The sequence below is a fragment of the Coregonus lavaretus genome (genome assembly GCF_964263955.1).
Source record: "Coregonus lavaretus genome assembly, chromosome: 18".
NCBI lineage: Eukaryota > Metazoa > Chordata > Actinopteri > Salmoniformes > Salmonidae > Coregonus > Coregonus lavaretus.
In genome coordinates this window covers 21917157-21929112 of record NC_140005.1, presented here as the reverse complement: position 1 = coordinate 21929112, position 11956 = coordinate 21917157, and the positions used below count along the sequence as shown (strand labels likewise).

Below are 11956 nucleotides of genomic sequence, written 5' to 3'. Positions count from 1 at the left end.
AAATATTTTTATGCCTTGAGACAATTGAGACATGGATTGTGTATGTGTGCCATTCAAAGGGTGAATGGGCAAGACAAAATATGTAAGTGCCTTTGAACGGGGTATGGTTGTAGGTGCCAGGCACACCAGTTTGTGTCAACAACTACAACGCTGCTGGGTTTTTCATGCTCAACAGTTTCCCGTGTGTATCAAGACTGGTCCACCACCCAAAGGACATCCTGCCAACTTGACACAACTGTGGGAAGTCAACATGGGCCAACATCCCTATGGAACGCTTTCAACACAGTCCATGCCCCGATGAATTGAGGCTGTTCTGTGGGCAAAAGGGAAGGTGTTCCTAATGTTTTGTACACTCAGTGTACAAGCTCAGTGTCTCTTAGCACCTCTACAAAAGCCAAAGAGCAAAGGCTGTAAGTATCTGGAATGCCTCAGATAGGTGTGACTCTGTAAGCTATTTGAGGTTTTATTCACTGGGCAATTCCAAGACACATTGCTATGTGGGTTATATTGTGCAATAGCTCTAAATTTTTGTAATAGTATTCTGAAGGTGGCAGACAACTTGAGTTTTTTACATAAACAAATAATTTTGAAGGCTTTGTTGCTAAATTCCTTGTTTCCTTAGGTGTGGGATCGTGTTTTCAAGGGGAGATTGTAGTGTGAAAGTCCTATTGAATGTGGGCTTTAGTTCATCCTAAATGTCCATGCTGTTGACTTCTCAAGAATACTCCCTTTCTAAGAGGACTCCCCAGACTCAAGTGATAGATTCCATCAGAGATGACAGAAAAGGACCTTCATAGTCCTGTACATGTACATATCAAAGCAGAGAATACATCCATAAGCAAGCAAAGGACGTTCAAACAATCAGAATATCTTTTTCCTGATGTATTTATTGTTCGGTTGACGTGACAAAATAACTGGTAGTATAAACAGCATTTGGGAGGTAAAACTATGGTAAAAATGTTTATAGACAAGCGTCACTAATAATAAAGTAAAAAATACAAAACAAAACAATATCCAAAGACATCCTCATGTCAGTGTGCAAACAAGTTTATACAATCAGAAACACGGGTCACGTTTCTTGATAAATTATTTAAATAGCATATATCTACACATTAAATAACCTCTTAACATAGAACAGAGAAACATAACAATCATGTATCTATTTCAAATGCACAGGACATACATAAAGCACAACATATTTCAGAAAATGTTTTTTTTGATAAATTAAAACATTAGGGGAATTTTCTGCTACAAAAACGTCTCGTTTGTACTACAGTGACACAAAAAAAGAAGCCAACCAATGTATACTCTGTTGCTAAAAAGGTACTCTCATGTTTTGTTGGTTTCAATAAAAAAGAAAATGAGGTAATATTTGTACATGAAGGTTTTCCTTTGTTTTTCCCATCAGAAATGTACACACATTCTCAAGCACACAAGTCAGACTGTGCAGAAGAACAATGGGATTTAAATGACACCTAATTTGTCTATTTTGGAGGGTTGGCGTGAGAGATACTACTACACCCTGCTATGAGAGGACTTTTTAGAGGGATGTATCCCTGTTTCAAGATTCCAGTTATTTAGAATGGGTTTCTATGACAATAAGACAGAGAGATGAATAAAGATGAGAGATATCCTAACTCTAGGATCATGTGTCAATACTCTCAACTGGTAGCAAACAAAATAAATAATAAATTATGTACAACCTTGGTAACAACAGTCCTCTCAAGGCAGGTTAGACTGGCCCATATGGTTTTTGTCCCTCTCCACTAATGTCTGAGCTAAGATGAAAAATAATATACATCCTGGAATCCTGGCGAAATAGCAGTTGTGTTGTTGTTCGCTAGTAGTCTATATTGGCTTTGGGTGCTAGTCCTGCTTCTGTGCTCCTTCCATATATCATCTAGTGTTTTTTCCTGAGAATCCACTTGGCAAGCCTGGTCAAACCCTGAAGACATACTTCATACTGAGCTGAACTGCATGGGTCTACTAGAAGCCACTTAGTTACCAAATTTGAAATGGCTAATGCCTTGACTACAATTGGCTTAGGTGTCTTTATCACAAAGCTCTTCATGGGTAACATACACACAAATAAACATTCACTTTCTTTGATAGTAACAGCCAATCCATACTGTCCACGGTCCCTCAATAGTTCCTTCAAGGGGCATCTCTGGTCCATCTGGAGTAAATCTCCTACTGCTTTCATCATTTGGAAACAAATCAAGTCCTTTTGAGTCCACAGCAGATCTGAAGTAATGCTCGGAAATAAAGAAAATACTCTTCCCTTTGGATCTCCATCCAGAGAGGGATACCAACTAATTCAGAAGTGCAGAGAAATCTGATTTCTTCACTGAGCAAAGCTATGCTCAACCTGCTGTTAGTGCAGGGGTCTAGTCATCATAGGACAGGCAGTTGGCCTATGTCCAGACTGGCCTCAATGCCACACACGCTCCATTCCACCAATGTGCTTGTTGCAAAGTAAAGAGTAATATTGATATGGTCCCAGGTCATACGTTACATTTATATTTGAGCAGGTAAATACATTATTCTAAGAGCCTCTCTTTGGTTCGATTAAGAATCTGGAGGAAAAAGAGAAGAAAAAAATCAAAAAATCAGTTAAAATCCTGTACAAATCTGGACTCAAAAGGCGTGAGCAAATAAAACATTTTGTTTGCCAAAACATTCCTGAAAGCATCTTACCTCTGCATTCGTACTTGAGGTCTGAGAAGTATGTCATCTCCTGAGAGAAGACATACATGCCAAGTCTTCCACCAGCATAAGTCTTGTCGTAGATATTTCCGGAATCAGCCATGATTCTCTTGCCTTCATACATCACAACTCTGAAAGGAAGGAAGATGACATGAAATCATTAGCACATGAAAGCAGGAGTTTGTGTGGCTTCAGAAAAGGCAGAAGAGCTAAAGAGTTCAGAGCTAAAGCTAATATGAGCTCACCTGATGAGTCCAGACTTGGGCCTGTGGATCAGGTGCCATCTGTACGCGGTGTAGTCTTTCCAGCCGATGTTCTTGGGGTCGTGCCACAGAGTACGCAACTAAGAGGAGGAATAACAAAAAGACATGAGAAATGTTTCCTACCCAGTGGTTTTCTCTCAATGCTCTTATGTGCTTTAGGCTCATAATGTGGACTGAAGCTGACCGTACCTGTCCAGCAGTGTCACCGGTGTGCCAGAGGGCGTTCCTCAGATGCTCCCCAGGTCCTGTGGTGGAGTTGACCACTTTGATGGACACTCCGGAGTAACCCTGAGCTCTGGTCGGAGTGTGGGACCAGTAGGTCTGTGTGATCTGCTTCCACATCACCACGTAGAACCTAGAGCTGGACTGGTAGCCAAATACAAATCCAGCATAGTCATCGTCCCTGTCTGTGTTGATAAAGAACGTTCCACTGAAGTCCACTGCGTTGAACTCATCGAACCCTATAGACAACAAAGAAGTTGGTTAGGACTTTTCTCAATGGACCCATGATCTACGAATGGTAGTTTTGTAGTTGTTCTCCTTAGTTCCTAAGGTGTTATATATATGTTACAGTACATACCAACAGCGATGCCAGGGTCACAATTGACAGTCTGCACTAGCTCTTTGCCCTGGTGGCGGACCACCCAGTTGGGGTCGATCTGGGAGGTGCCCTTGGGGTCCAGTGGTACCATCTGGAACCTGCGGAAGTCCGTCTCGCTGATGGCAAAGTTCTCAGGGCACACATCGTAGATATCAAGTATGTTGTCTTGGTCAAAGTCGTCTTTGCAAATATCTCCACGACCATCACCTAAGAGGAGGAGACAGAGAAAACACTGCATTGAGACAACAAGCTGACGCTATAGTAATCTCTGTGACTCTGCATTTCTGTAGAGAGTACTTTGTCTTTCAAGATGAATCGTTCTATAGGTCAGTTGAATGGCGCCAATGTTTGATAGAGCTACTGGAGAGAGTGACTCACCATCAGAATCCAGCTGGTCAGGGTTAAAGGCCAGCCTACAGTTGTCCTTGTCGTCAGGGATACCATCATTGTCATCATCGTGGTCACAGGCGTCACCCTTGCCGTCTTTGTCGTGGTCGGCCTGGTTGGCGTTGGGGATATAGGGACAGTTGTCCAAGTTGTTTTGATGACCGTCCTCATCAATGTCCTGGTTGTTGTCGCACTTGTCTCCCACACGGTCTGAGTCAGAGTCAATCTGGAGGACAACACAATTAATTTAGTCTTCACAAAAACACATTCTTTCACACTTGTATAAGATAAATGTGGCTCTACATCAATGCACTCAGACATAATGAATGTATTTCACCACTCTCAACTTAACAGGCATCTCCCTCAATATGAGAGGTGCTATTCTATCCCTCATCCTTAAATGTACCCCCTTGTCTTCAGGTATGCTAGCAATTTCCCTTCAAACAAGAATCCTGTTTCCTTGCACCTTGCCAAGACTACACACACACGTTCATATCTATTCAGAAGGGGGGATTGAATAAGGAGAGGGGGAGAATTGCACTCATTCTTCTCCCAGCTTTCACATTTTCACATTCCTGTCTTTCATTAAAGCTGAGCACAGGTGCAATCTATGGCTACTGTCCTAAGAGGCGTTTTTTAAAATTATAGTTCTACTACCCTCCAAGACATTTGATAAGATTGGGTTCTTATGTAGTAGAAGATGAAAGCTGCAGTTACCTGGTCTGGGTTGTGCTCAAGAGGGCAGTTGTCGCAATGGTCTCCCACTCCATCCCCGTCAGTGTCTCTCTGGTCCACATTGTAGACATAAGGGCAGTTGTCCCTCTCATTTAGAATGCCTGCGAAGTGAATACACACTTATATCAGTCTATGACACCTTTTAAGGCCTGATAATGACTGACAGCACTGAGAGACTTCATTGTCTGATGTTGGAGGAGTGATGATCTCTTACCATCACCGTCGATGTCAATAGCACAGGCATCCCCCTCTCCGTTGTTGTCTGTGTCGACTTGGTCAGGGTTGCTCTCATGCACACAGTTATCACATCGATCACCAACGTCATCTCTGTCCACATCATACTGAGCGGGGTTGTAGACCATTGGGCAGTTGTCCTAATAATTTACAAAAAATGAACACCATTACTACATTGTTCATATGCTACTGGCTTTCTCCCTGACTCCTACACTTTCTCTAGCCCAGAGGAGAAAGGCCTACTGATTGCTGTGTTTGGTTTCTTTGTGGATAACCAAGTCCTGGGAGAGAGGATGTTTTGATCTCTCACCCTATCATCAGGGATCCCATCGTTGTCATCATCGTGATCACAAGCGTCACCAAGCCCATCTTTGTCGTGGTCCTCCTGTCCAGAGTTGGGAAGGTTTGGACAGTTGTCCTACAACAACAAAAGGGTTGGTTAGAGAGCCATTACCACAATAACACAGTGGAGATGCTAGGAATAGACTTTGTGCAGTGCTGGGGGTGGGATCCCTCCTACCTTCTTGCAGTGGTAGGTGGCGTTCTCCACACACAGTAGGTCTTTGTTGGGCCATCCATCCAGGTCAGTGTCATCTCCACAGATGTGGCCATTGCCAGCGTAACCAGGTTTGCACTCACAACGGAACATGGTGTCGCTGAACTGACCCAGGTAGATACAGTTGGCATTCTTGTTGCAATCATGGCTGCCGTCTTGGCATGGGTTACGGGGTGTGCACACCTAGGGGGAAGGGAGAGATACGTACTGTAGGGTTAAGATGTGCTTCTGACCTCCTAGTATCAGAATAAACAGAAATCCTCACATTTGTGTATTTTGTTGCAGTAGTCAGAGTTTGTCTTACCTGTTTCTTGGCTGTGGCCTGCTCCACTCCTCTCCCGAAGGGCTGTTGTCCTGAGTAGCGAGGGGGGCAGGCAAGGCAGTTGTAACCAGGCTCAGTGTTCTCACAGCGGTGGACTCCGTTGAGTGTGAAGCACGCGTCAGGTACCTCCTTGCACTCGTCGATGTCCTTGCAGTTGATGCCATCTCCGGTGTAGCCCACTGGGCATGCGTCACACTTCCAGGAACCATCGTGAAAGCTGGTACACTTAGTGCCAGCAAAGCAGGGGTTGGACAGACAGCCATCTGTAGACAGAAGCATATTGATTTTAAAATAGTGAACAATAATGGATTTGTACACTTTAGGTAAAAATAACAAATGCCATAATCTATTAATAAAATTCGTACCAATAGGGCAGTCCTCTTTGCCACACAGTTGGGATGTTTTGGCGTCACCCTGACATTCCTTCCCTCCGTATATGGGGGTGGGGTTGTTACAAAGACGCTGGCGAGTCTGGAGTCCACCTCCACAGGTGACAGAGCAGGTGTCCCATAAAGACCAGGGTCCCCAGACTCCGTCAACTAAAGTACAGAGAGAGAGATAGATGAGTTACACCTGTATCTCCAGACAGATGGATAGATAGGTACAAGTGTTTAGATGCTGCTCTTCTACTTACTTGGACAAGGGGATTTCTGACAGACCTCGGTCTCTCTGCCCTGTCCTTGGCAGTCTCTGCCTCCCATCTGGGGAGTTGGGGAGTTACAAAGGCGGATGCGGGTGATGACTCCTTCACCACAGGTCACAGAGCAGGAGGACCAGGGAGACCAGTGGCTCCAGCCACCATCCTGTTTGACTGTAAAGGACAGACACATAATTATTAGTTCATGTGCTATTACAGTACACATGAGATGGATGGTACTGAGAGAGACTGTTGAGTAGAAATGGTAGGTTTACTCACAGCGCTTGTCACATTCCTGAGGGTAGCAGTCGCGGGTCTGCACAGAGGTGCCCTCGCAGTTGCTGTTGATGCGGTCGCATGAGCGACCTCGCTGCTGGATGCCCCGTCCACATGACACAGAACAATGAGTCCATTCAGACCAGGGGGACCAGCCATCCTCAGCATAGTCACTCGCTAGGGGGGGAGAGACAATGGGAGAGCTATTAACATTGCAGTGCTCAGCCAGGAGGGGGCAAAGGATTTTCAAAGAACAGGTTCTATTTAAATCAATTTAGCCCAGGAGATTTGAGACCTGGCAATCTAAGGTGTACTCAGGGAATGTGAAGGACTGACAAATGTTAAATGGAAGACTTTTGGCAAATTAAAATACACCTGATAGGCAGGTTGTCAGAAAACTTCAAATCCACCTTACAAAAAAGTACTACAATATTGCTACAGGCTTGGTTTCAAGAGTAGAAGAGTACTTACGGGTTCCACAACGTGGGCAGCACTCTCCATCGGGCACGGTGGCATTGGCACAGGGCATCAGGGGGCAAGAGATTTTGCGACACACAGTTGCAGAGTTCTGTAGAGAGGATTGCTGGGATTAGTAAATAGTTTGTCTCCAGAGCAGGCTGTCCGGCTACAGCAAGGACGGCCGGGAAAATAATCTGGATCATTAACTTTGCATTGCACAAAGGTGGCTGCTGCTTTGCCAGGACTAATTTCTATGTTTGGGGACATTGGGATGATCTTTGTCTGCGGTAGGGGGATCCCCGATGTGCTACCATCCTAGTTCTGTGCACCTGCTCTGGAGTCGGGACAAGCAATGTGCTGGGCGTCTGGAGGGAAGGACGGTGACAGTGGGAAAGGCAGAACAGAGGGTCTCTACAGATGTCCTAATTAAAGACACATTCTTGATACCTAGCCAAATAGATAACTACAATAACACCCTTAGTGAGAGAGAAAGTGAGAGAGAGAGGGGTTTGACAGGGCAGAACCCCCCTACTGCTATTCTCTCGAACATCTCATTAGAGGTGAGGTGATGGCTAGCAGACAGACACTGCATGGTCACAAGAGCCTAAACACAAGAGCCTATTAACACCTCATTACGGGGTTTAGGAGCTACTGCCTGGTTTTCATACAGTTTACTACTGGCTGGGTTACTGAATAACTGTATTCCACCAAGTGTGATGACACCTACCTGGCAGGTACACTCTGTGCAGCCGTCCATGGTCCACTCGTCTGTGTCCTTGTGAACGATACCGTTGTGAAGACAGACCCTACTATGAATGTTCATCTGGTTCATGAGCAGATTGCTCTCCTTATTCTGCAAACAGAGGAGGGGAGGGAGAGAGAGGGACATGTGTTTAGACAATAGGATGGGAACTTTTACATAGCCAAGGTTCCAGTAGAAATAAAATACCAACCAACATTGTGATTAACACATAGCTTGATTTAATTAAAGAAAATACAAATTCAATGACAGCCAAACATATTTGTGTATTCATATGGCAGTCATTATGATCTGGCAGGGTGTGCCATTCCAGGGGCAAGTGGCTGTGCAGTGGAAAGGTTTTAACTGGGAACAGATAGATTAGAGAGGGAGGGAGGATGACAGTGCACAGACCCAGCTGCTTTCTGTGCTTACCACTCTGTTAAGCTCGTTTGACAGCTGCTTAACAACCACACCGAGTCCCTTGAGCTCATTGAACATGCTGGCAATATCCTCACAGGAATAACCGCAGACCTGCTGAATATCTAAAGAGGAGAAAAGCAATCAGTTAGTCACCTCCCTCCTTTACATTAACAGTTGTTACAGACCAGTAGGAGCAACTGATCTTGTCTCTGCAGAGTGAAGTCTGGTCTCACCTTTGGTTTTGTGGCCGGTGTAATCAGTCCTTATTGCTGGGCTAGTCCCATTGACTGGGTTGTCCAGGGTCATGACATCAGTCAACGTTGCAGCTGGAGGAGGACAGACACAGTAATTTCCATGAACAGCATAATAACATCCACCTGAAGAGACTTTAATGGCCATATAGAATTACAGTACTAGTCATTTTATTTGGTAATGAAATGCATTTAGATTTTTACAACTAACAAGCAATGAATAACATCAACTTATACAGTAATTCAAACATTTAAATGCAAAAATAACATTTATAATTTTGTAATTCACACTTACAGCTTTGGCATCCCTTATTGCGCATGATTGCCTCCAAAGTGGTTCCAAAAACGAAGCGCACGTTCTGAAGCACTCCCTGCACACATACACATCCATTTAGAGCTATTCCATATTCACACGTTTGCATCTTTCCAATACATTTCCTTAGGGATCATACTATTTTCATTTTTATGTAAAATATTATTACATCTCTGTGGACGCCAAACGCTGCGCTGTGCGCGACCCACGAGGTTGGGGCTACTCAGACTAGGCTATAAACTTCAGAAGTGTAACATTTATTTGTAAACATAATTACAACATTATTTGCTATGTATTTATGAACACATGAATCAAGTCATATTTACCATAAATCTGTCTTTCACAGCTCCTTTTCCGATTCTCAGACGGGCGATGTCAGCAACCTCATGCGTCAGGACCTTTTGGATGGGCACTTCCATTTCTGATATATTGATCTCTTCACACCCCACGAACAGCTGGGCACGATCCTCCTGAATGAACAGCGTGATATTCTTCCAATGTCCGGTCGCTAGATCTGCATCTTCTATGGACACTACCTGTTGCTTGTTCCCGGTAGAGTATACCACATCCAGAGTTTGCGCCTTGCCATTAGAAATTATTTCGAATATCGGTCCTGATCCGTCATTCTTCTCCACAGTCAAAAGACTGCCCCTGGTTTTCTTGAACTGCTTGAAGTTGACAAGCAGAAGGAATCCCCTCTCAGCTTGTACTGAATCAATGAGGTCCCTGAAGGAGATCTCGGGAACCGGGGGGATCAGGTCTGCGTTCAGGACCTTATAGGCTGGGCTGTATGGATCTGCGCCTTTTACCAAGGTAACTCCTTGGTGCCTCTTGTTCACTTTCACAAGCTCGAATAGGTCGTATACACTGTTATCATCTCCACTCTCTGTGAAGGGAGAAACTGTAGTGAGTCTCTCTTGGCAACTTCAAGTTCACAGATAAAAAACATTGCAGGAACTTTTAACAGAAGAATTCCATTGATGATTTTAAAAAGCTGATTGTCAAATATTTAATAATGTTTCCCCAAGTTTCCGAAAAACTCACCTGCCAACCTGCTGCCCTCACAATTCCAAAGCACCAAAAGGAGAAATACTCCTGTCAGTTTCATCTTGAAACCTCAGAAATCTGTTTCAACCAGAAGGTAGAAAAACAGTTAAATAGGTATTGTCATTTGCACGTCTCAAAATTACAGTCCCATTATAAAAACGTAATAAATATATTATAATAGGCTACATGTTATTTGAAGAAAACATCATTATTAGAATTTACCAACCTGAATAAAATAAAATAAATAAATCACAGATGGATAAATTGAGGAAAGTCCTTGATTTTCACAGTTTCGACTCCCGTTATTTCTTCTTAAATTCTCCGAGTTTATTCCCTTTGTTGAATAATCTTAGAAATCTTATGTTCGCTGAAAACTCTCTTTCAAGTTCGTTCTGTCTTTATTCTGATGCTCAGACTATTCTACTAACACTGTGGACATAAGTGCTATTTCAATAGTTTCATGACATTCCTGAGAGAACATCTCCTCCAATCAGATCGCAGAAGGAAAAAGGGATGAACTTATCTTCTTACCTCATGACGCTGAGAGTAAAATCCGAGACGTAGGCTACTCATAGGGGAAAAAAAGCATTCCAGAGCCGAATTTCCATCACCGGATAAATATTTTATAGAGGACATGGGCCAACCAGTCGTTTCCTGTAAAAAGTACGTTATTTGCAAATATGCTTCCCTCTTTATTTTCATTGTCACTTTTTAATATAATTTCATATAAAATGGACACAAAATAGTCATGATTTACAGAATAAACCATGTAGATCACCTTAACATAAAAACATGAGGATGAAGTTGTTAGCGAATATGTTATTGAGGTAGTCATATATACATGGAAAAAGCTTACTTTAATATGATGTAGGCTAATGGCAAATGTATATATAAATTAATGTGAATATTTCAGCTTTTTGAGAGGATGCATAGGCCTAATGCTGATCTATTCCTCTTGCCATTCACAGTTCATCCACTGGGAGCCGTTGTGTGAGTTTACATCTTTGAGTTGGTCAGACTTTCCACTATCAAATGAAGACTGCTGTTCATGAATAGGCTAGAGAAGAGTGAAGAAATTATAAGTATAACTTCAGGAAACGTAGGCTATATTTAGGAATTTATTTGGTTATTTAGGATGTTATTCCGTTATTACACTTCAGCTGATACTGAAACCGTTCATGTTTATTAATCATGTATACATTTTGTATTAGAAATTATAACAAAAGTGAAATAAAAATCTTCATATGTATCTGATCATTTCTTCACTCCCTTGGGTTCTTTGCTAAACATGACATCACCAATCAGGTGAAAGGTAGAGCCATGCGTAGCCTATGAGTCATTCCTAAACTCTCTAAAGCCCCTTTCGGGAGCCCCCTACTATGTAATGACAGCTTCCCCCTTCCTGATTGAGACTTGTTCCACCCCTTCCTGATTGAAACTTGTTCCACCCCTTCCTGATTGAGACTTGTTCCACCCCTTCCTGATTGAGACTTGTTCCACATTTAACTTTTTCAGATTAAGCATTTTACCCCAAATCAATGTTAGCTAATTCTTGGAAAAGTACTTTCCCTCCAGATGTGGATGAGGAGCAGCAATGAGGAAGAGACAGTGACAGTGATGGAAATACTCTGGACAAACAGCAGAAGACTCACCTCACCGCCTACGCATCATGACTTACACCCTAAAATAGAGGGGGTCCTATAAATACATGAGATAGATGGACCCCTGAGGCTGATTGTGTGCAGGCAACATCTGGACACCTGAACCACCGCCAGCAGCATATACACACCATTGGAATGTGAAAGACGTATGACTGGGAATATTTACGACAGCTATTGACCTGTAGTAGGCTATTCACATCAGTGTTCCAGCAGTTTGGGGAATCAGGAAATGATAATGCAATAGTGCTCAAGGGTCAAATAAATATATGCTCTGATGGAAAATGTCCTTGAGGGTGTAGTGGATGGATTGGAATAGAGTGTCATATTTCAGAGACAAGTTGGGAGC

At 43.1% G+C, this 11956-nt stretch overlaps 1 protein-coding gene across 1 annotated transcript; it reads right to left on the bottom strand.

Moving 5' to 3' along the window:
* Positions 1-869: 869 nt before the first annotated feature.
* LOC311146110 (thrombospondin-1-like) lies at positions 870-11103 on the bottom strand. The gene is made up of 22 exons (XM_084182579.1): positions 10176-11103; positions 9947-10027; positions 9229-9788; positions 8885-8960; positions 8572-8664; positions 8351-8460; positions 7904-8029; positions 7189-7285; positions 6721-6894; positions 6439-6615; positions 6170-6343; positions 5787-6067; positions 5447-5665; positions 5237-5344; positions 4907-5066; positions 4675-4793; positions 3949-4183; positions 3550-3777; positions 3159-3430; positions 2952-3049; positions 2698-2837; positions 870-2576 (listed from the first exon to the last, which is right to left on the bottom strand). Exons 2-22 carry the CDS (start codon positions 10008-10010, stop codon positions 2569-2571), a joined length of 3519 nt encoding a protein of 1172 aa, XP_084038705.1. The 5' UTR covers positions 10011-10027; positions 10176-11103; the 3' UTR covers positions 870-2568.
* Positions 11104-11956: the final 853 nt, after the last annotated feature.

Coding starts and splice junctions, on each gene's coding strand:
- LOC311146110 (XM_084182579.1), bottom strand. CDS start 10,010: ATGAAACTGACAGGAGTATTTCTCCTTTTGGTGCTTTGGAATTGTGAG. Junction 7,286..7,903: donor GCACAGAGTGTACCTGCCAG/GTAGGTGTCATC, acceptor TCCTCTCTACAG/AACTCTGCAACTGTGTGTCG. Junction 6,895..7,188: donor CTGCCCACGTTGTGGAACCC/GTAAGTACTCTT, acceptor CTCCCCCCCTAG/CGAGTGACTATGCTGAGGAT.